The sequence below is a fragment of the Thunnus thynnus genome, chromosome 6, assembly GCF_963924715.1.
Source record: "Thunnus thynnus chromosome 6, fThuThy2.1, whole genome shotgun sequence".
Classification (NCBI taxonomy): domain Eukaryota; kingdom Metazoa; phylum Chordata; class Actinopteri; order Scombriformes; family Scombridae; genus Thunnus; species Thunnus thynnus.
The window spans coordinates 24453312-24479380 of record NC_089522.1 but is presented as its reverse complement, the minus strand read 5'-3'; the positions used below and the strand labels follow the sequence as shown (position 1 = coordinate 24479380).

Here is a 26069-nt window from a genome sequence, read left to right as displayed (position 1 = left end):
GCAGGTTTACTGTATAAAAGTCTGTTAAGGCTAAATGAAATGGCTATTATGTAAAAATCTAACACTTACCAAAACACTATTACCAAAACACAAAGGACCGTGGAGAATAATGAAACATAGGATAATACAGGCTATAGAATTAGCCATAAAAAAGACTGTGTTGAATCTTTTGAAAGATAAATCACTCCTTGGGAAGCACTATGCAAGCCATCCACCTAATTATCTTTGAAGTATTGTCCATTGAATGGAAATGAGCTTGCACCTTCTCCAAATGGGTCTTCATGCTGAGTAGCTACATGTGCACCCAAAATACTATTAAAACTATCATTAATCATTTCCACTGTAGCCTCAAAGTCCTTGAACCAGAAGAGGAAAAAGTCTGTAGAAAAGAAATAAATTATCTCTGCAGTTACTGCATATCACAGGCGGTTCCCAGGTAATACTGTCCTTTGTGAATAGGTCTATCATAGACCATGAAATATTAAAAATTACACATCTGGTATGACAACAGACTGATGTGGTGTTTATTCCTTCAAAAATCAGGTATTTCATCAAGCTACCCTGCATTTAGAGACAGAACACATCATAGCAGCTAAACTATTCTAGCTTCACTGCAAAGGGTTATTTAAACATAGAAATACACAATTACAGAAAACGCAGGATAATGTGGAACACTGAATAATTGAATGTACCTGTTTAAACTGTAAATTATTGGAGGGTATGCCAAATGTACTGTTATTTTTTGGGTTAAGAATGTATTTTTAATGTTGGGTCTGGTGGAAGTTAAACAGATGAGGGAAGTTAAAGGGGACCTATTATGCATTTCCTTATTTTCAGTCTTATATATAATGTCACAATGTCGGATGTTCATATTAAACATGGCCAAAGTGTCAAATAATGAGGTAAACATATGTAGAGAAAAGCACCGGCTTCAGACTTCTCTGAACGCTTGGTTTCCAATGTTTTTTTCTACTTTTAGGCCCAGCCGGCTCGTGACAGATTTCTTTATAAGGACATCTTCTACACGCACAGTGCTTGAGTTCACTGCTCTGCTCCGCTAACATTATGGCGTTTCCCCTTTGTTTGGGGGGTAGTCACGCTGAGCCATGACTCGAGTCAAACTGGCATGCTGTGCTGTGCTGTGTTTTTCCATTACACAGCACAGCAAAGTAAAATAAGTAGTTTACCTGTTGGAGGTGTGCTGGTCGTCTACAGCTCTTCATCAAACATCATCATCACTGTGGCTGTTTCTGCTTGTTATATTCCTCCCTGCATTATTTCTAACTGATCCGCTGAACAAAGAGCTCCAAATATCTCCATATGTTGTTGTTTCGACTGGTTTTTAGCGCCGCTAATGAAGCTCTGCTAATTTGGTGAGGAACACGTTTCGATTCCTGTAAATTCTTCACAATAAACGTCCCCTGTTATTTAGTCATTTAATAGCTTTTAATATGAAGCAGCAAAGCAGGAAATGTTGAGTTTGCATTGGTGGCAACTTAACATGACTCTGATACGGCTACACCTCAGGAGGCTTCTGGAAAGCTGACCAATCAGAGCAGAGTGGGCTCATCGGGAGGGAGGCCTTAAAGAGACAGGAGCTAAGACTGCCTGTTTGAGACAGAGGCTGAACTGAAAGGCTGCATAAAGGGCCAGTATAAGTATAAATAAAAGAGGAGTTTTTTGAGATATATATATATATATATATATATATATATATATATATATATATATATATATATATATATACATACATACATAGAGAGAGAAAGCTGGAAATGAGCCTAATAGGTCCCCTTGAAACTTCTAACAATCATCCAGCTGCTTGAATATGCGAAAGTTTCAACAAGCGTATGATAAATAAGGGCCAATAAATCTGGGATGTTTAAAGTATGCATCGTCAAGTCTCCAGGTCCTGGCTGACATTTATGCATGTGATGTAAACTATAAAGGTATACCATGGCAATTCGCTTTTAGTTGGCTCATTTTCTGTTTTGAAGTTACTCTTTATGTAGCAGAGGGTAACCCAGTGGGTAATGATCCAAAATGACATCTCCACTGTGAATGACAACCATGACAAATGTTGCATTCCATTGACGTTGACAACACAGCACAGTACACGTGATGCTCCCACAAGCATGCTCTGGGACTGTACACTAGGTCTGCCAAGATGATGGCGTCATCAACATTATCATGAAACATTAATAAAAAAACTGGAATGACCCACTGCTTTTTTTTTCCAGGTGTTTCAGATATGGTTAGTTCATATAGGAATACTGAATGGGCTGTAGTAAGGCATGTACAGTTTGAAGAATACTGCAGCTTTCAACTCCAATAATACCAGTTACCAAAAATATTGACTATATTTTTATACTGTTTGATCTTGTCAACTGCATTTGACTTTAGCAAAAACAGAAACACATTCCTGTTTTTGTTGAAATGAGACAAACGACTCAGCCTCAGAGAGAACTGACATTGTGTGCTATACACTTCAGAAGGAAAACATACTGTAGGCTCCAGGTGGTTCACTCAGCCTGCATCTGGAAGCTTCACTGCCCAATGCTCACGCATTTCTCAGAAAGGGTGGGAAGAGGAAAATTAACTGTCCAATCTCCCTTACATCTCCCATCTCCCTCCTGCAATCTACTAATTTCTCATAAATTTGGCATCCATGCCTTTACCTGATTCTCTAGAAAAATGTGACATCCTCTCTATTTATGGAGTAACAAATTCCCATCTTTCCACCCCAATCCTCTCTGCTGTAGTAGCTTGGAAGTCCTCCAGTATTTTTCCAGTATTCCCCAGAATCAGGTGATTTCTCCTCAGGCAGGCCCTTGCTCAGCTTCCACGGTTCGTCTCTGTCTTAGATGGCATGGTTACTGTAGCTTATGTATGTCTGCTTGGAAGCCAACACTGCAAGAGAAGGTGTGTGAGAACGAAGCGAGAGGGTTAAAAATCCATCGGGTGACCTGCAAATAGGCGTAAAACAGTAATCTTGCAGAGCACATGTTGGAGTCCAGATTGATGGGAGGTTCTATTCATGGGTGACTTCACCAATCATAATAGCAGGATAATGTAATGTAAAGACTGTATTTACAGGAATGGTATGTCCTCCATCAGCATATTGCATTTGAATTTAAATGTGTAATTTGCGATGCAGGAATGTCGGTGTGATTCAAAATAAACTATTACAGTGATGTAAAATTTTAAAAAATAACACTGATTAGGGCTGAAATTAATGATTATTTTCATTATGGCTTAATCTACCGATTGTGTTCTTCATTATTTTTTTGTCTATGAAATGATAAATAAATAAATATAATTTTGGAGATTTCAAAAATGATAACTTCAGACTGATTGTTCTGTCAGACCAACCCAAAGATATTCAGTCTGCAATGATACCCTTACATTTGAGAAGGTGTAACCAGAGAATATTTGGTATATTTGCTCGAAAAATGACTGATGATTGATGACTGAAAGTGATTAATCAATAACAAAATAGATTCATTTTCTGCCTATCGACTATTTGATTAATCGACTAGTTGTTTCAGCTCTAAAATAGATTTAATACAATCTTATTGCATTGACAAACTACTGTTGATTGTTGCAGGAGAATTGTTGATTGTCATAGTACATTGCAGACATTCTAACAACAAATCACAGTTTGCACATTGAAATATTTGTCAAGACAGCGGTGCAGATGCAGTCAGGATCATTGGCTGTGGCAATGATCATATCAGTGTAAGTGCCTGCTATTACAGTACCATTCATGAAATCAGGGAAAACTCTGTCATAATGTTTTCCTCACAGCTGACTATATAATTTGTATAAAAAAATGCACTATATAGAGTCACCAAGCAGATCACAGTAGAGGTATAAAATGCAACAGTAACCATTCAAATGCAAGTCTTCTACCACATGCAAAGACCTGAGATTTCTATGTGCACAAAGCAAAGCATGCAGCAGTCCGTCAGTGTATTAACATTTTTGAATTGTAAAGCGTATTAGATGTAAAATACTATTAAGACAATACAGTATGTGATCTGACTTGGCACTATAAGTGTTGTCATCAATGTTTGATAATAGTGCTCATTATTCTTTAACATGCTTTTCTTGTTCCATGGAATTTTATATCAGCTGTGAATAAAACACACAAGATATGACCGGAGGGCAGAGCAAAACTGGTAATGACCATAGACAAGTCCAAACTGCTGGTTAAATGTGACTGTCATACCTGTGTGTATGTGTGCAGTCATGCTTGTATGCACACATATGTCTGTGTGCAAGTGTCAGCGCGTACATGTGTGTCATTTTTTTTTTTTGAATAAAACTGTCCTCAGCGAGCATGCTTGCTGGTGGTAATCACACTACCGATCTGCCAATCTGCCCACAGCAGCCTTGGCTGATTAAATATGTCAGAGGGGATGAATCCAATCAGAAGACAGCTGAAAGCCAGAGCAGGGGCAAAAGTGCTGTAGAGGAGAGATGTGTAATGGTAAGCATTTCTGTATATTTGTCAGTGCCATGTTGGGCGTGTGAATGGGGGCGGTATTCTCGCCATTTCATCCAAAGCATCTCTTCCAAGAGAAGCATTGATAAATGAACCTTATTTTAATATTTATGTGCTGCGAGGCCAAGATAAAGAATAGATGGTCCAGAAAGAATTGGAGCGGGCAGACCCATCTGTCTTTTCCTTTTCACTCTTATTGTTGTTGTTGTCCTATTACCACAAATTCCTTCTTTTGTCAACAGGGAAACAAATTACAGGGGACACATGGCTATCGCTTGTCTCCTGCACTCAGGCAGAGTGGTGTCATCTTCTCACATTAACAGGCTTTACCATGCTGATTGGCCATTTTACAGCACCACACACCAATGTTGTCTATCCAAGTTAATGTCTTGTTGGTCAAGGGTGGATTTGTGAGTGCGTGATTACTGCCTTGTATTATTCAGGGTGCTGTATTTTAGCCAGGGGCAGCCGGGGGTGCTTTGTGCATAGTAAAGGCAGGCACGAGTGTTGTGGGGAACATTAGCAGAAATTAACAGGAAAGAAAGTGGTCACACATAATAGAAGGGCAAAATCATTATCTAATAAGGTTACCTGAGAGTCTAAAGTCCCTCACAAGGGTCCCCTCCCTCAACACAGTCTGACACATAGGCACAAAGAGCAGTTGTTAGATTCACAGTTCAAACCAGAGGGTGAGAATCAGCATGTATATATGGGCTCTATAATAGGATAAGATATAACAGCTCCATTCTGAGGTAGAAAAAAAAAAGAGGCATGGATGCAAGTGTGGGCGCAGGCTTTTTAGTCCTAATACACACCATTCTATACTGTTCAGCTTGTCAGAGTATAAAATCAGGACTTTCAGTAATCAGAACATGTGTGGTTGCTTGATTGGATTTAAGCCTGCCCCCACACAGGGACTGCCTACTCATACACTTTATCTTGGTGATTGAAATATCCTCTTTTCCAACACTAAGCTGCCCGTCTCCTTTGTCCTTTTCAAAATCAGAATAGTGTGGGCACCCTGTCACACCTCCTGATTCACAAATCCAGTGTGGTAAGAGTTGGTGAAAATGGAACCTTTTTTTTTTCTGTTCCTTGTATTCAAAATGCAGGATTATCCTGGTGAAACACAAGTTACTTCCTGCATTTTTTTGTTTTTCCAGTATACTCTGTAGCTTATGTAGAACATACAAAAAGATATTTGAAATATTATTGGATCTTGTTCAGTCTAAGAAGAGTAATATATTGGGCTATAAACATTAATTTGGCCTGTCATTGATCAATAAAAAGCTGAAAATGTGGAATTAAGAAACCTAATCCTATTCCAGCTAGACGCTAAATTAAAACCACTCCAGTCCTAATCATTCATACAGTTCTGTTTGTCTTCTTCTCGGATCATGAACCATTTCAGATGACACAAAGTATAACACTACTTCTGTCAGCACAGACACTACATCCTAATTTCTCATATGCTCACGGAACGCTCGCTAATTTCCCGAACTGCTGAAGTGAAAAATAACACTGCTGTCAATTATGTTCACCTAAAAGGAGATCATAATGTTCAAGTAGACATGCATATTCTACAACTGCTATAACTGCACACAGAAACTGCTCATTGGACCAGCATAAAATCAGCTCCTGGTTTACGTCCACTGGAACACATCTCATTCTTTTTTGTTGTCTTTATTGCTGCATTAGTAATACCAACCTTGTGTTTCAAGACTTTCACAGAGTTCAGACTTTGCCTCTCCATTGGGCCTCAGGCCGCCTTTGGGGTTGAACTTGTTGGACATGGTAGCTGCAGTGACCACAGCCTTCAGGCTGCGCTTGCGCTTGGGTACGTTCTGCTCTGGATGGAAGAGAACCACGTAGACCTTAGGCATGTAGAGCATTCCCAGAGAGACAGATGCACTAAGGCTTACGGAGATGGTCAGGGTTGTGGTCTGAATATACATCTGTATTATGGAAGAGACAGAGGAGACAGAAACAACAGAATCATTTGTTGAGGCTTCACTTAGTGATGATCAGTGAAGGCTCAATTTTAGAGCTTTCAGTAGACTGAAGCTTTCAAAGTCTTGCATGTAAAACAAACACTGCATTATTCAAGTAATATGTGGATAGTAGATGATTATGTTTTTATGTAAATCACAGCCTCTTGTGTAGAAGAACCTAACTTTGCACAGCATGTAGTATCACATAATCATATAATAAGAGGTTATTCTTATTTTTTTATTTTCATGTGTGGATGCATCACCCTGAGATCTCTCCTTTCATTAATGTGTTTGTTTATTTATGATATACAACTAATAGAAGTGCCCCCCTGATGGGTGTCTATGTAGTTTGTGTATAGATGTTTTTGCCCTGAGGTTTTAGACAACAGCATAAGGATTGTATGCTCTCTGAAGCCAGTGACAGCTGCAACCCACAGCTGGGTAGCAGATATATAGCTGCAGGCAACAAATATGGAGCTGAGAGAAACATCCTACAGCATATTAAAAGTGCCTGCAAGTGATTTTTCATTGATGATAATCATCCCCAAGCTCATACACTGTCCCATCTCTGATGCAAGAATGTGGTAGGTCAGTGCAGGGGCTGTAAAAATATGATCATGTTTGATATTGACATATTAATGTTAAAGTTTTTACATATCAATTGAAGGCGCACGGACCAAATAGAGAACATTGTACAGAAACAATTTAAAATTGTAATTCCGTTGAATTTCATTAAAGAAACATCATTAAAACCCATCAAAGTAATAAATCTGAATTTGAAGATTTGTTTCACAGTGATCCCACTTCAACTTTTCACAGTATTCCAGTGTAAAGAGCATTAATAAAAAAAAATAAGAAGAAGAGAACAGTTGACTTTTCCTCTTGGGTGAAAATTGTAGAGGTCCTGTGAACTTGATGAGCAAAAGGCAAAGAGTGTACAGTGGAAACACAGCTGGCAGACATCCTTCAAAGAGATTTGCCTGAGGTTTTGTCTGACATTACATTTGCAGACATCACAAATGACTGAGTCGTTTGGCATGAGAATAGCCCACAGGGCTCTGCACCACTAGCATGTCAACAGTTACAAATGATGTTTCCCAACATGGGGTTATGACATATGTTGTTTGCATGTGAGCTTGTGCAAAATTCATCTTCTCAGATTTTTACAAACTTTACAGCACCATGACAATCTAAGCTGTAGGTACATATAAATTAGTATTAATCCCATAGGGATTTATGATATTTCGAATCACATCATAATATATATATTTTTTGCACACATACTACAAGTAGGACATAGTTTTGTAGGGCAAGGTTTACAAAATAAAATAAATAGCCTGGCCTGTCATGCAGTGACTATGATATAAGTTAATGTAATAAAAGACAAAAACTATAAAGAAGCCTGGCACAAATTAAGCCCCGAAAGCCATGTCAGTTTAGAAAAAAAATGTCAGTGCAAAATGGAAGTGATAGGGCATTGTGTTCCATCATACTGCAAGCAGCACATGAGCATTCCTTGGTGATAGAGGGGGAGTGTTGTAATCTCCTGAGAAGATTACACGTGGCCTGGGGTGAGTTCGGAACAATATTGCTCCCCCTCTGGAGTACAGAGTGGAGTCACTCTGTGAGGGGAGTCAAGACCCTTGTCCACTTCCATCGGCCCTAGTGACATAAATTTTCCCTGACACGCCGATATGATTGCCAATCTGCTCCATCGGCACAGCGAGGGAACAAGGCTGGGGACAGAAACTGAGCCATTATAAAGTTTCTTTGAAGCAGGATTGCTCTTTTTTGTCATTAGGCTTCAAATTCCTTGTACAGCCAGCTGCCAGAGCTGTCTACACCTATACACAAAGCATGTTAACAGGAACACACCGGAACAGGTCTTCCAAGTCCTTGTACCCAAATATTTTGGCTGAGGCTTTCTGAAAATAGATTTGCATGAAATTATTTGCAAAATATTCTATTATCTATATTCGGTCATATTCATTAGTCTCTGGCAAACCATATACATTTTTCACAGAAGACATTTTGATATATCACAAAGTTTAAAAAAAAAAAATTAAATGATTGACGGCTGAATTCCATTTATTGTCTCAGGATCCTGATATTGTGCATGCTGGCTAACTGTCACACTGTCATGTAACGTTTGTTTACGATGTTGGAAATGAAATATGTTTATAGTTGTTCCCAACGGCCGCACTTAGAAAAGCCGACCATCACAGAGAGGGAAGAGGAAGGGGGAGATACGTTTAAATCCGAGGATAATGGCACATATTTCCAGACAGTCTCTCCTGAAAAGCAGTCATAGCGGTGCACTCAGCAAAAGTGACATTTAGTTGTGTGATGAATGAAAAAGGAAAGAGAGAAGTTGAAACCCTGACTCCTTACTCACCTCCACGCAGCTGACCAATCACTGTGTGAAGTAGGTGTGAATGTTGGCTTGTCTGTTTTGGAAATTTCCAGAAATGGCAGTGCACAGCCACCCCTTATCCGCTGTTAGAAAGGTGCGGGGGGATGGGGTTTAATGGGCTTTTCCACTGTCCAAGAAGCATGTCTGAAGGAGTATAGAGCCACCTTAATGTCTGTGCTTTTTCTAGTATGACCAGTCAAAATGTTCTCAGTTCTCACTCTAGTGCTCTCTCTCTGTCTCAGGGTCTATGATCTTTAAATTATTTTATTTGTTTATTTTGTAATGTGTAGATATGTAGATCTTTTAAAAGACATGTTTATGTTGAAATAAATATACCTATATATGTATTGGTTTGCTCTCTTATGGACATAATGCGCAAAAATAGATATTCGAATGGATCAAACCTTTGTGTTTTTTTAGAAATAATAATCAAATGTAATTTTTGGGTCAATTTTGACAGCCCTAGTGAACTGTATTTACTACATTAGTTTATATTTGTGATGTTCTTTTATAGTTATACAGTCTTTCTAGTTTCATTTCATGGTGTAAATGAATATGATTCTTTGTGATAACATAAAAAGACTTGGAGTTGTGTAAGTGCCAATTGGATTAGATTGAAACCCTGTTAGACTGAGAATTATTTCCCCTCTCAGTTTTATCCACCCGGAGATACAAGTGATGAACAGAGATTATTTGTGTCTTGGCTGCCTTTTTCATCACTGGCTGTGTTTACTTGCATGGAGTACCTTAGCTATTGGCCACACTCTGGGGAAAAGTGCATGGTCCCTAACCATGTCCCTATGGTATTATAAACCAGTTGACAGAACATATATATAGTCCACCAGCAACGAAGTACAGCAAAGATCATAGCAAATCACTGGGCGAGCAACCTCATAGCATTAGGCAACAGTCTTGCTGCCTGTTGATATTAAAGGGCTTTGACTAAATCTACAAAAAACACATCTGGCAAAGACCACCTAATGTACTCTTCTACCACAAATTGATTCAAAATTTCTCCTTGTATTATTTGATGCAGAGTGTTAAGTTGTTGCTCTGTTTGTTGTATATTATTGAACATGGCAGACGCAGAGCAAAGGAAAGATGACTAATGCCTTACTGTTTTGCTCTCCAAATTTTCTCTTTCTGATCTCACTGACAATTTTTTTCTTCCTGTGTAACTTGGCAGGCTTGTACTGAATGCAAGAAAAAGGTAGATGACTGTTCCAGACAATTTTCCAATTATAAGTCGAGTAATATTTGTCAAAAGATGTTAATGTAAAAATTGTACTTTGGAAGAAGAATAGATTCCAAATGTTTTCTTAGGCAACTGTAATGTTCTTAATATTACTGGGTTACTACAACTATACATGTTTTCAAACTGAGTAGAAAAAAAGTGTCCCGAAAAGGGCACTTCCCTTCCGCAGCCTTTGTCCAAGAAACACACTTTCTATGTTTTAATAGGTGTTTAGGCATTTCACTCTACACCAATTTACTAGTACCAAATGTCCATGAACACTTACTCACTACCTTGCCTTTTAACAAACTCTCTTTTATATTACTGGCAATCCAGAGGCTGTTATAAAGTTGTTATTGTTATTATTGTGCAGCACCATAGTGTTCCCGTAATGCCTCTATTGAAATCGGTAGTTTGACTCTCTGAGTCGCTTCTTCTTAAATGTACATCTGTGTTGAGCAACCTCAAAATTAGCACTTGTAAGAGGTAATTTATGATTCACTTTTAACTGACAAGAAACATCAACAGCCGCAGTAATTTTATGCTACTTCACAAACACGCGTTATCTATTTCTGTGTGCATGAATGTGCAGTGATTGACTACTCATTCCCACCCAGTGAAGCTGAATCAACACACGTGCGCACACACACACACACACACACACACACACACAGAAACACAATTAAAGAAAACATATCCAAGCAAACTTGAGGTGAATGAATTATCCTCACAAGTCGGCTCTAAAAGGCTTGTAATCCCCACAGTGGAGCACAAAGCCCATCATCTCATGATGAATAGTGGCAGCATCCACAAACACAAGGCTGATGCTATGCAACAAATATAATTTAAGTGGCCATTTTCTCCACAACCAGGCACACAGGAAATAAAAAAAGAAGTCCAAATGGAAAACTGATATCCAACATGCACAAGTGAATTTGATCGACTTGCTGCCATTGTGCTCTCTGTAAATACAGTACAATTGGAAAAAGCTTAGTTACTGCGTTGGCATCTGTGCACAGATCTAAAACTTGGTTGGTTATTTTATACTTTGGCCACATTTCAAGTGGAATATTTACCTTTTCTGCTGATTGTGAGGTCCCAAAGAAGATGGGGATGAAGGCAAGCCATACGATGCAGGTGGTGTACATGGTGAAACCGATAGGTTTGGCCTCGTTGAACGTCTCGGGAACCCCTCTGGTCTTGATGGCATAAACTGTGCAGGTGACCATCAGCAGCATGCTATAACCCAGCAGACAGATGAGGGACAGATCTGATATATCACATTTCAGAACACCACGGGCCATGACGGGATTGGCCGTGCGCTGGTCCTCATAGTCGATGATGGCTTGCGATGGGTCAACGCCAAACCAGATACACACCCCAAGGAGCTGCACTGATATCAGGCTGAATGTGATGACTAACTGGGAGGCTGGGGAGATTAATCGAGGGGCACTAACAGACATCTTGCCCTGCTCAAAAATTCTGTAGATCCGATTTGTCTTGGTAAGCAGTGCTGCATAGCTTATACTCATACCCAGGCCCAGGAAAATCCTCCGCAGCGAGCAAATGACCACATCAGGAGTGGAGATCATGAGGAATGTTGTAGCATAGCACAGAAAGATACCAGTCAGCAGCACATAGCTCAGCTCTCGACCTGACGCCTTAACAATGGGTGTGTCATTGTAGCGTATAAAGGTGACGACCACAAACAGAGTAGCCATGATGCCCAGGACTGCAATGAGGACAGGGATGACTGCCCATGGGGAGCTCCACTCCAGCTTGACAATGGGAATGGGAACACAGCCAGTGTGGTTCTCATTTGGCCGCAAATCAAAGCGACACATCTTGCAGGTGTAAGTGTCTGCCTGATACTGGTAACCATCACAATTTTCGCAGTGCCAACAACATGGAATTCCCTTCACTGTCTTCTTGCGCTGCCCAGGACGGCAGGGTTGGCTGCATATAGAGGAAGGGACTTCTTGTGTTCCACCAGGCCATTGCATCTCATTGATCTGGAAGGACATGTATGAAAAGGAGAAGAATTAGCAGAAATGACCAATTGATTCCACATCACTACACTAAAACTATATCCCCACATCCCTAAAACCCAAACAAGTTTAACTAATACTGTGCAGTTCCTCAGTTTATTGCGTTTGGACCAGCTCCTAATCAGAATTAAAGGGCAGTTTTAAAATAGGATTAAACTAACCCTCAAGGGCCAGTAAAGAAAAAACATTAGCACAATTTACTACATATTGTTTGGCTTATTACATAATGCATGAGTCTTTTTTATCAAGACAGCATTGTGTAAACTCATCAAATTATAACTCAACAGGAAACGCCTCTGCTGTTTAATTACTTCCAAGGAATGTTGCACTTACTTGAGGAAAGATAAGTAAATGGAGTGTAGCTGCATGGTACTGCAGTCTCAACACAGTGCAATGCAGTATCACACGCTTGCACTAATGGGTTGACGTTACTTTATTTTATTTTTAATGCAGTTGACTTAAGAGATCTTATTGAGTGAAATATGGTGTGTGAAGGGATAGGGAATATTCAATTATTCAAATAAACATCTGGATGGTTTAGATGATTGGTTTTGTGTCTAAAAAAATTCTCCATACGGTACGGTTGATTTTTCCTCGGAGGTCTCTGCCAGTTGAAGCTGGCAAGTCGATCTCTGTGCAGCAGTAACTCAGGACCTTGATAGCTACAGTAATCTAATACCATACCTTCATTACAGTATGTGCATCAACAAAATAAGAACGCCTGGGGGCTCATGTATAAATGATGCATAACCGCAAAAATGATGCATACACATATCCTCCTCTCATGGTTTTGAATTTAAAGGAGAGCAGTTGTGGTGTAAACATATGTCACACTGCAGGTTCTGTGCCCATGCATGTGTATAAGCTTAAGCTTAAGATCTGATGGCAGATGTCAAAATAAGGTTGATGCAAAAATATGCCCTTGTCTTTTCACTGCATTATAGAACTACTTTTATGAGCATAATTATGATTGAAAATGTTGTGGACATACTGTACAACACACTCTGCATTGCAAAGCATCTGTTTGTATGTTCATACATTCTAAATGCAACCAGGAAGAGGATGATTTGTTATATCCATTGACTATTGCCCTATAAAACCTGACAAAAGCAAGATGCATTTAGCATAATCTTTGGTAACAGTAAGTTATGAGGATGTGAATTAATGAAACTACTATGTGTGGGAATATTACAGTTGCTTTAAATGTCACATAATAGGGTGACAAGTAAAGATGCATAGAGGCTGCTGTGGGACTGTTGGGAGGAAAATAAACTCAAATGAGAGAGTATACATGAATTTTTAGATCACGTTGGCTTTCTTTTATGCCTGATGCCAATTAACTGTTCCATTTAATTAATTTCCACAGGACTCATAGTCACAACACCCATCTTTCCACTTAGAGAAGCTGCAGTTGGTAGTTTTATTGTCATGCACTTCTTGTATTTTCTTGTCAAGATTTAAATGAGCTGAATTAGTAATGAAATGCTAATCAGCCAAATATGGGATATCTCATGAATTATTTTGTCTGTTTGTCAAAGTCTTATGTGGATATTGAGGATGATGACCTGCACAAATATGTGATACTTTGAAAAAAACATACAAGAATACAATCTTGTGGACATATTTGAACTAATATTTAAAATATTCATACATCTAAGTGCAGCTGATCTGTCCAGTGGCCAATGATCTTGTATTCTGTGGTGTTATTTGCTATCTGGTATTGGTAGATTTCGTAGCGACCAGGAGCATCTCCATTCACATTGAAGACCACCGGGGTGCCAGCAATTCCTGAGGATGATAAAGAAAAATATTTGTTATTGTTTTAAAGTGCAGATTATAACTCTATGCTGGATTCCATTGTCGGACAATATGGTATAGACTTAAGCTCTTCCTCTCATAATGCTCTTATGATCTTAGATGAAATGAGGCTGCAAGGGGGACTTGAAGCCAATGCTGTTATAGTGTTAATGATGGGAGCAAAATCGATGTTGACAGCCATGTTGTCCTGGTCCTTTGAGGAGGGCCAGAGCTGCTGTCTGTTCATGTTCCCATATCATTTCACACTCCCTCATTCTGCTTATTGCCCCATTGCTTGTTATCCACAAGGTCCCCCTCAGAGTGCTAACGAATGACAGCACTGATTTTAATTACCACTTTGAGGTCTCTCTCATCTTTCTGTTTCCTCTTTCTCCTTGTTTCTGAGCCAACCTACAAACCCCTCTCCAGCTTCACAACTTGTTATAAAATTGTGGTGTGAGGGAGCAAGGATTCACAGATTTAGTGATGAGAGCCCACCGCTGAGCGTCTCTGGGGAAAGGACCATTAATAGCATCCCCATCTCTGTCAATTTGCTCCTACCAAATTTGCTTTCTCTCTCTCAATGCAATCTTTTAACATTCAGCAATTCTGAAATATGTGGAAATGGGGACAGGAAAGTGCAAAAATATGACTGAGTTAAGTTGCAGCTTAAATGTATTTTGGATTGCCCACTATCAATATTTGGATGTTGTGCACAATAGATTCTAAGAGCTACTTCAGTTTAAATAGATGTAGCTGCTTTTTTCTGCAACAGAAAATTCACACACACCTGTTCAGACACTCTTAGTATTTTCAACCCAATGCATTTAGGACTGAGTTTTTCATGTTCCACATCTATTGACTACTCTCTTCCTGTGTCATAAAAATAAGAGGAATTATTTATTTGATTTTTTTGTTCCCTTTAATAGGTCACAGTATTGATTGTTGATTGTTGTTGGAACCTGTGAGTCAGACTTTGGGAGCAGACTTGTTTTCTACCCTCTGCAAACTTATGTGTGTCAGAGGTCTGATCAAAACCCATAGGATTGAATTGATTAGTAGCATGCTGCTGCATTATCTAGAGGACATGTCTAAGACAACAGCAGGCAGTAATGTGCAATGATGAAGATTTTCTTGCCCATCTCAGCAGTACAGGAAATTGAGTAGAATGTTTCTTCCAATTTGATTGCCTTAATCGATTAGTTTCACCTCTTAACTTGCAAAAAGGTATTGCGATTTTCATGCACAGCCAGCAAATATTAATAAACAGCTTGTTTAATATCCTGGCCAGATTTCTGTGGAAACTGTGCACAAAATAATGCTTAGAAATGAAAGCCGTGCAGTCTAGTAAAAGCCATCTACTGCCATCAAGTGCAGCTCAGCCCAAATGCACTGAAAATGAATTGCACTGTAAATGTGCTAAACTGGATTCATAACGCTGTGTGTGTCAGACTCTATTCTAATGCTTTGAGAGCTAAATTAACTGTTAACTGTTACCTTGCGAGGCAGCTGGATTTGCGAGATCACTTGTCAGGCTTCAAGTTATGCACTTGTGGCCCGAACCAACAGAGGTTTGGACCAATCAGCATCCTATGAGGAACTACTGGCAGCTACAGGCGTGGTTTAGGTGTGACGACAGTGAGAAGTTAGCCTGTGATAGACGGTGATAGACAGATGGTTCATCCAGTCACCTGCTGAGTATTTTCTGAAAGTGCCTGCCCTTTTCCAAACAGTTTCCAAGGATGACGTCTCAGATGGTTCTGTGTAACAAACCATCTGGCGCATCAGGTTAACACTACTGTACTATGGAGATGAAAGAGGAAACGTGTACGGAGCGGTGTGCAGGCACTGTATAAATACTAACATCCAATTGGATATATATAAAAATGACTCACATTTACTCATTACAGTGATGACATTGGCTGTGAAACTGAGTTTTGCGTTTTTGCATTTCTGAAATTCAAATGAGTCTAAATTCATCTAAATATGTCTCATTCCAGTACTGACTGGTCTCCAACTTGCTTAAAATTTTTAGGCCTAATCGATTTTAAGGCTGATTTTTTTTAAAGAGACACATTTAAAGCTCTACATTACCCCTTTTAAGAAACACTAACATTGTATTGAAACCAACTATTCATTTTGAGGATGTCACAGTTTATGTAAATGAATGAACTTTTCACTCCATTAAAACCATTAGTCAAAGACCACAAGAATCCTAATGTGTTTACAAATGTTGTATAAAAAGGGATCAAATTAAGATACAGATTCTGCTGTTGAACTTAATAAGTGTGGAGGTGGCTTCATTGAACTCAGTTTCTTTGATGAAGACATGTGCTAAAAATCTAATACAGAAAAGAAAAGAAAACAGAATTGCCACGCTTTCTTCATGAATGCAAAGCAGTAATTTAAAAATTCCAAAATCCAGAACTGTCAGATACTCTAATTTATTTCTATTTTAAATGGAGGCCAAGCCTTACAAAGTTATTAGTCATTCAGTTGGGCAAAGTTAAGGGCTGGTGTTGATTATCTTTCCAGTGTTCTCTTTTTTTATGACACTGACCTCAGGAACAGTTTCGAACTGTATCATATCATCACAATTTGCTGTACTGCTTAATATTTCTAGTTTCCTGGACAGGCAAGATCCATTGATAAGCCATATTCACACTCTTTAATATTCTTTTATAAGCTGTTCTATTAATGTGGATTAGTTGAAGCGGAGAAGAAGACTACTTCATGCTGATATACAGAAAAGTGACTTATTTGTGTAGCCACACATCCACAGCAAAACCTTTTTAACACTAGCACTAATTACTATTAGTAATGTCTGAGCAAATCACTGTGCCATGTAGTGATATACGATCCTGTGACCGAGTGCTTCCTTAAGTTACACCCAAATTAAATTAGTAATCAAGCCTCATTAAAACAGGCAGCTTTAAATGATTATGTTGAGTCCCGATGTTACAGCCAACTTTTAATCACAACACTTTTACCACCACTCTGCTTTCAGGTTAATGCCTTGAAAGGTTACTTCGTAAAACAAAATGTCCTCAGGAAAAATTGCATGTCAAGTACCTCTGAGTATGTACTATTTCTGAATATAACCAGCAGCCATTCCCTTCAGCTTCACATGGATTACAATCGTACACCATGCATCAATAAGTATCAACTTCATCTACAATATCTGTAGTGGCTAGGTTTCTTCTTTCCTTTAGTCAGCATGGATGTCTATAGACAATTCCCCGAATGTACAGGGATCATGTGGACTTTCCTGTTGTTTTCCTACAAACCTTTTAAATTCTCTATTCCTCTGTGCCGAAAGAGTCTTAAAAGCAAGGTAGTATTCTGGTAATGTGCAGCATTGATTTTCTAGCCATCCCTGTTGTAACCTGAATGGCCTCAGTGCTGACAAGCCTTCCAGTAATTCAACACCATGAATAAAAGAATGCATTGGCAATTAAAGTTTAATTCTATAACACATCCCTGTTATGCAGTATTTTAGCTTTACTCAAATGCTGGGAGAAATTATCCATCTCATAAAACTAAACAAATATGACTTCAGGACACAACTACAAACTATTTCTTTTTTTAATTTTACACAAATGAGGGCTGACCTGCTTACATAGTAATAAGCACACCCAGGCACAGGTAAACAATATTTTGACTTTGAAGATGGGGCCTAGAGTAAAACACTGGTGAGAGCTGTAGAGTTTCCTTTCACTATCCATTAGGGATGAAAATTAACTGCTGAAAACAGCAGTATCAAGTTAACCTTTATTATCCCAAACAATAAAGGTTATGTTGACTACATTAAAAAAAACATGTTCAGTCATACCTAATTCATGTTCTTGTTTTATCTGCTCTGTTTCTTACATACATCCATAAACCAAACCAAGTGTGACAAATGCCATACTGTGCATTTTATTTAACCAGTTATTTGCATTTTTTCCCATTTTTCTCCTGAATTTAGTTACCAGTAAAATGGATCCCTGTTGCTGCCAACCCCTTGTTGCTCTGTGTATACCACCATATATCAACATTTAGTCTTCCAAACAAGGCGGCAAAATACATTGTTTTAATTATTCCAATCAGATCCCTGTCAGTATCATTACATATGGCCGTTAAACACGGACTCGCCCTGTACAGGTTTTATAGGTTTAGGCACTAAAGCTACTTGGTTAAAGTGGCTATGATCAATATTTTTTATAATAACAGTGTATCAAATGGCAATGTGTTGACATTGCTAGTAATGATGAACCTACATAGAATTATCACCCAACTCTGCAGCTTGTCTCTGCTTTACAGAGCTTTATAGCGAGTTTCAGCTTGTTGTTTGGCTGTCTGGCTACAACTTTACTGTTTTGGTTCATTCTCACAATTCTCATTGTGTCACTTTCAGCTCTATAAACCCACTGTATACTACCAGCTCAGCACCAAATGGCAAACAAAGCTAAGAGTTGGTGAACATAGTGGAGCCTGTAGCTGCTAAAGAGCCCGATATTTCTCATAGGAGTTGGTAGAGACCAAAAGCAGAGCTAAAAGAGAGTGAATATTTATATTAATCAGGTGGACAGAAACACGACTCCAAATGAACGATAAGGTTGTTCTGTAACTGCTGCATGTGTAAATAAGCAACTCTTTGCTAACAGTTTTAGCATATCAACTTAAAAGGTGATGATATGTCAGTGTTGTATTCACAACTTGTTTCTGCTGCCCCCAAGTGGCCAAAAAATCAGTTTATACAGGTTTGAGGTTACAGATTCTCATTGTGGTTAGAAGAAGAATTACTTGGTCGAGGTTAGGAAAATATTGCTGTTATGGTGGACTTATCCATCCACCGCAACCTTCTCCCTAAGAAGTTTTGCCACTCTAATAACAATGTCACACTAATTCTGCTTTTGTTCCTGACAGACTAGAGTCATAGTTCACATGGCTGCTAGATGTCCTTGTCCGGTAACATAAACATTGGTCATATCAGGCATTTGAGCAAATTATAAAAGTTGTTGACTTCAGAGTCACTAATTGCTTAATTTCCCGAACGAGGAGAATATTGACCAGGGGGGCCTAGTAGAGATTTGTGCTATCTCCTGGAAAACAGTTGCCCTTCCCACCTTCCAGTTGTGTTCTTTGGAGCACCCGACCAAGCTGCAGGCACTGATGCCATGAATCCAACTTTGGATTCAGCAGCAGTAGTTTGCTTTTGTACCAAGCAGAAGTTCCTTTATTTTCATTTATTGTAAAATTATTCCTGTCATGTACTTTCAGTGGTGTAAGTGCCCCTCACCCAAAAAGTGCACTCTGTAATTGTCATACAAATAAATGTATCCATTACTGTATAATTATCTGTGAGGGTGGAGCAGGTTTGAGACTGCGTCAACCTGCTCATGTTGCATTCTGCTTGATTGCATGAAAACTTTAACCTTTTACTCATCTGACATATAATTTTCTCAAGTTGTTATAACCACTTACGTGGACCTAAGTTTGACCCCATTCTGCATACATTTTTATTATGTCTCTACAAGCCAGCAGGTTAAATTCGTGCATAGACTGCTTACATGACCTTCTAATGTATGTATCTTTTCTTGTAAGCTTGTAAGCTTATAATTCCTTTTCAGTTTCAAAGTACATCTTACCTTACCTAAAACCTAATTTTCCACATTTTAAAATAACAGTTTGGACTTTTTAGCTGAATATTTTATATTCATCCTCCTCAGCACCTGTCATCTTTGATATGATTTCCAAAAGCAGTTAACAAAGATGGATAGCAGAATAGCTACCTGTCACTGTCTGAAACAATCAACTAACAAAGCCATTCCTGTGCAAATTGCACAAAAGTATATGAGCTGAAGAGACTTTTCAGAATATGTAAACCATTTAGCCGCTTCAGAGGCTAAAGGAAGAGAGCAAGTCCTGTCAATTTTTGTTCTAGTTGTTCTTATCTAGGACAATGTGTAACAGACAGTACAGAGACAAAATAAGGTACAGTTTTAAATTTCTCAGCTAACACAGACACAGCAGTCAAATGATACAGTATATTATTGAGTTATCATACTTAAAGGGGACATATTATGCTTTTCCTGTTATTCATATACTGTGCTGATGTTGGATATCTATGTTAAACATGGTCAAAGTTTCAAAACTTGAGGTTAACATATATAGAAATACTCTCTGCAAGTCAACCTGCTCTGAACACTTAGTTTGCAACGTTTTAGCCTACCTTGCTGACGAGTTGCCATCGGCTCTTTGCACATGCCCACAAATGGCCATCTGTTCCGTAGCCTTTGTTGCTATAAAGGTTGTTGCTAAGGTTTTTGTATTGTCCATTCCCATATTTTGGATGAGAATTGCTTGAATATTTACGGATCTATTTGAGATGTATGCATTTTGAGTAAAGAATGAGAAAAAGTAGCGACTACTACTACTACTACTACTACTACTACTACTACTACTACTACTACTACTACAATAATAGTTTGTTTCATAGTTTGTTTACGTGGCCTCCTGAGTCGCCCAGAAGTCTGCTGAGACGCAGCTTCTGGAAGCTAACCAATCAGAGAAGAGTGGGCTTCTTGGGAGGGGGGCCTTAAAGAGACAGGAGCCAAAACAGCCTGTTTCAGACAGAGGCTGAACTGAGTGTCTATGTAAAGGGTCATATACAAATAAGGGTATAAGATAAATAAGGAATTTTTTGAACTGTAAATCATGCAAAGATATTTCAGTAAAGCCCCAGATTAAAAATATAGACCTGCAAATGTGCATAATATGTCCTCTTTTAAGTGTCGTTGCATTAATTGGGCTGCATTTGTGTAGCGCCTTTCAAGCCCTCCGACCACTCAAAGCGCTTTACACTATATGCTAGCATTCACCCATTCACCCACACATTCATACACTGATGATGGCACACACACACACACACATGCACTCACACACCAATGGCACAGCCTTTGGGAGCAATTTGGGGTTCAGTATCTTGGGACACTTCAGCATGCAAACTGGAGGAGCCAGGGATTGAACTGCTGATCTTCTGATTAGTGGACGATCTGCTCTACCTCCTGAGCCACAGCCGCCATTACTGTAACGCAACAGCAGTTTATGCAGAAGACACATTTAAGTTGTCCAGACTGCTTAAGTGTATTACATTTTAGATGTTTAGCTGCTTTTATAGAGAGTAACTGTACAATGAACTGTGTTAAACATACCAAAAATACCAATTTTTGTCTCCAGAGATACTACTTGCTGTACTTGGATATCAATAAAAAAACTGAGTAGAAGTTTACATACAATAGGACAACCACTGAGAAAGCTCCTTGTGTCTCTCTTCTCCCTCTCATTTATGTATAATTTTAACTCTGCAGCTAGTGCACTTCAAGCAGGAGATGTCTTGCGTGGGCAGTTCAATGTTGACAAGATAAGGCGGGAAATCTCACAAAGCAATTCGTGCGCATCATCAGCTATGATAAAACACGCTGTTCTGCTGCTGATTGTCAACCCTCCTACAGATCTCAGCCTCTTATTCTTGCTGGGAGTAATTTACATTCAGTAGCCTGATAATTGGAGACCACTGTATACTCACAAAGCCTCGGCATGAACAGGTTGGTGAACTCAAAAATAGTACATACAAGTTGCTTAGGAAACCACCACAGAAAATGCTTCAGAGTGATACACATGAACTGATTTCTTCTGATACCATGTAGATATCTCACAACACTTAATGAAATTGGTGATACAGGTATTTTCTGGAACTTTCTTGTACAGTATATGTACTTCTGGTGGAATTAGGAATACACACCTGTGAAGTTTACATTGCGAATATACTTGAGCAGCAGTGTGCCATTGATGGTATCCATCTTGGAGCAGAGGCCGACTTTTCCAGGGCAGAGATCTTTGTGCATGTTATGTAGCGCATGAGCCATAGCATAAACCGCATCAATCACAAACTGGACCTTCCCCTCCTGTTCGTAAGATGAATCTTTACCGATCCGCTCGTGATCTGAAAAAAACAAAAAAAAACATTAACAAAACAAAACTGACAACTCGTGAAAGGAGGAGTACTGAGTTCTACTGGCTTAGTCATTACAATCATGACAGACAATCAGGACTAGACTATTGGATATGACATAGAATTCAGAACAAAAAAGCTGCCCCACAATCAATCAAACACTGTAAGAACTAAACAATGACTGCTACATGTGTAAAATCAAGCGAATGATAGCCTTAAGAGTCCTGACTACTCAATTATGAACCATATTTAATTTATTTAGAGATTGGTGTTGAATTGTGCATGTTAGCTCCTAATTTGTGCTATTTCTTCTAGATATCAATCACAGAATCCCCTCTCATAAAATCCAAACCGGTCTCGTGTGCAGCCTCTTTCATTATGGTCTGTCGATCACTGATTAGTCCCGGTCGAGATTATTTAACAAGGCTCTTTTGGCTCTTCTTAATTTGTCAATGCAACCAACAACCTTACCAACCGAGTTATTTTAAGATAATTCAAGCAGATGAAACTTTTAAACTGAGCAAAGGTTAGTCAATACAAACATAAAGTGGAAATGTGCTCGGGATCATTCTTGAAGCATTCTCGGGTCTTGTTTATAAGATCTCATATTGTTTATCCCCACAAAGTCACGTGCTACCTCGCATCCATTAATCAAGAGCACCAAGTGTGATAGAGTGGTAGAGGGGGAGTGGAAGACAGAGCAAGGCAGGCCTAATCATTCTTCAGTATTAATGTAATTACTTATGACAGGTGTGTATTAATCATAGCTGGGGTTGTTCTAATGCTTTGAAAATGTGTTAATCGCCAAGCAAGGTTTCAATTAGCAGATAAATACTTTTATTAGCCATTGCCCTGCCAGATAGCCTGAGCAGAAAAAGTGACAGTAGGACACTGTTACTGCTTTAAGTAATCTACATCAGCAGCAAGAAACTGATTGGAATGGATCTGTTAGTTTGGAAAGTCCCAACCTTTAAAGATAGCTTGAGCACAAATATAGTTTACACGCACATCAGAGTTGCTTTGCTGCATACGTTTGAATGCTGTTAAATATCTACTGCAGCAGATTTGCTTGTTTGTAGTTTTTTTCAAAGCTAATTGAAAATCTGAGATGTAAAATGACCTTTTATAATTATATAATTTTCCTTGTGTCATCATAGCAACCTTTTTTTTAGCTTTACTTACTTGCAAATAAAGCTATCTGCATCTTCAATAAAAAAAATGCACTGAGATTGTTTGATTTTTGCTTTGTTGCTTTGCTTTTTTTCATTATTTGATTTTTAAGTTCAAAATAACAACATGGCGAGAGAATTAGGAACAAGACAAACAGTCACAGATAAGCAAGGATAGCAATGGTCACACTTTGTTCTATCACAGATTGTAGTGCTGATACAGCTGCGATCAGGAGGGGTGAGTAAACACAGACACTCCACATGAGCATTGCTTTAACGTCGTCTTTTATGTACAACCCATTTGAACACTGCCATTCTGTCCTTCTAGTGTGCTGCTCATTTCCTTCTGTCTCAATGAACGCAGGAGGATTACAATCTGAAATCACTTGTCTGCAGTGTTATTGCACTTAATGTGACAGAAAAGTCTTTTGAGAGGCACATTGCAAACTTTTAACGGCATGTGAATTACAAAGCATTGCAAATGAATCCCCCCTAGGAAATATGATATATTTTGTAATCAGAGACGGGGGAAGACAAGTGATCGTTGAAGTTACAGATAACATTTAAATGCTTTTTTTCATTCTTTGTGGCAATTTTGTATGACTTTATTAATTTTAAACTGAAAAACACTGTAACCCTGAGGTTCATCTGCAGCGGCTCAGTAGATGGTCTATGTCAGTCTGTTTCCTTGAGCTTTGAAGGGTGATACTGTTTTGGAATAATTAAATCCAATGATTTTTTGACCTCTACTCAGCTTGAGAGGTGGGAAAAAAAGCTTGGAAATGGAGTAATTTGTATTACAGCATCTCATTTTATCTGTACTATCAAAGAAAGATTTGAAAGAGTAATTCTGAATAATAGCTCACGTCAATAACACATAATGTGGAAAAGTGGAAAAAGTGGCCATAATCAATTTGGTGTGCTAATGGGTAAGCTCTGGTGAAAATTGGCCCCACTGTGCTTTTACATGCTGTTTGCTAATTAGTGAAGAGTTGTAATTGCTCTGACATTTGGTAATAATAATATATAAATATATAATTTAAATGATCTGCTTACTGTCATCGAGGGAGCAGTATTTGGGTTCTTTGCATCATTTCTTTCAATTAAGGTTAACTTTCACTACGTTGCTGACCTTTTCACCGTCTCATTCACAAGTTTGTGGCAAGACAAGCACAATACAGGACAATGTAAACAGCCCATCATGATCGGATAACAAAAAAAAGCCACATGAAGCAGTTGATAAAGTGGAATCATGTTTTGTTTGTAAGCCTTCTAAGATGTCTTTGGCATCCATTTTTTTATCTCAACAGATACACTTCATTTTAACAAGTGCTAGCTTTAAACAGATGAATAGCTTTTGTTTGTCTTGTTGTTATTATCTATATATGCCTCCCCAGTATTTGCTCGCTTAGAGGAGGCAATTTAACATCAGGGACAAGGCGCTGAATGTTTAAGGAGCTTGAATATCGCCAGTTATTCTATGAATGTGTGCTACAGTTAAAGTGAAGCTTGGATAGTGTGTCTCTCTGTCACAGTCTCTCTCATTTTTGTCTTTGAACCACTTTATGTCCTTCTTTCTCTCTTTTTCACATAACAGACATTTGGCTCAGTAATGGCATGAGGTCAGAAGGTTTTGTTGAGAGTTTGTATATTTTGTTTCCTTTAAAGGCACCCTGTGGGGTTTCTTACCTCTAGTGGCACTATGGAGCAGTTTTTTATGATTGAGTCCCCATTTTGTTTGTCTAGTGCACGTGCACAAAGATTCACACGCATGTGGTAGATGCAATACACAGTCCTGCCAATGGTTTCTCACTACTCCAGTGATCTACAGGTGGCAGTAATGTGCCAAGAAACACAGCAAAAAGAAGACTGAAAGCTAGTAAACATGGATGTAAACAATGCAGGATTTAAAAAAATGGGAAAAAATGACTTTGTTGGTAACTATGTTTTATGGAGGAAGGAAATGCACTTTTGTTTGATCTCAAGGCTAAACACAATAACACCAATGTAAACGTAACTTTTGTTTCCCTACACGCCACTGGGCGTCAGGTAGACCAGCCTTAAAGACATAGTAAAATAAAAATATGTTTTTGTATCTGTTTTCCCTTTTCCTTTCCCCATGGATTAATAAATCTTTAATGAAGTATTGTCTTTGATGTTTAACTTTAACAGACATCATCCTCTCAGAATTTGAAGTAATACCAGAACACATTCTGTTTAGACACATACTGTAAAGTTAAATGGTTTATTTTTGTCAAACTTGGCTTCATTGGCTGACAGATGGAGGAAAAGGACATTAACTGGATATTGAGATGTGCTGCTAGAAAGTCAGTCTCCAGCGAAAAACAAGTATTGATGTGAATGAAGATGAAACTTTGCTACTGTATGTATTTATCAGCGCTTTAGGAGTTTTCATCAAGGCGAACCTTGAGATTCTGAAAGAACACGATGATCCAGAAAGCTCAAGGTCACACTGTATGCTCTTGCTCACAATATTCCTTTGAATGGAGGCAAATTGTTTCTTTTTTACCTCTCTCTCAGTCCAGGTAGCAGGGCACAAAAAGTTCATTGTATTACATGTGCACACTGATTTATTCCTTTTGTGTTCTTGAAAATTACAGGCTATTTGCCCAACAGATTTGCTTAGATGATAGAGCAGGCAGGATCGTTCTTTCTTGGAAGGGCTCAGTTCATTTTGACCCAGTGGGTCACTCTAGTGAGGGTAATGATACAATCTGCCCACGGTTCAGAATGATGCACGATACAGTTTCCACAATTCAATATATTCACAATATTTTAAGTGGCAGAAAATCTATCACAGTAGTTGCACCATTATTAGTATTCATAATAGTTTTTCGTTAAGCAAAAAGCTTCAGCTTCTCCTTTGTGAGGATTTGCAGCTTTTTTCTGTTTT

The 26069-nt window shown here is 38.7% G+C and overlaps 1 protein-coding gene across 1 annotated transcript in view; it reads right to left on the bottom strand.

Moving 5' to 3' along the window:
- Positions 1–1772: 1772 nt before the first annotated feature.
- Positions 1773–26069, bottom strand: part of LOC137185274 (metabotropic glutamate receptor 4-like) — a 46632-nt gene continuing 22335 nt past the window's right edge. The window contains exons 6-10 of the mRNA XM_067593621.1: positions 21777–21977; positions 13845–13981; positions 11222–12157; positions 6216–6462; positions 1773–2910 (exon numbers count right to left, since the gene is read on the bottom strand). Of these exons, the coding sequence (XP_067449722.1) occupies positions 2861–2910; positions 6216–6462; positions 11222–12157; positions 13845–13981; positions 21777–21977 (1571 nt within the window). The 3' untranslated portion in view covers positions 1773–2860. The remainder of the gene's footprint in view (positions 2911–6215; positions 6463–11221; positions 12158–13844; positions 13982–21776; positions 21978–26069) is intronic.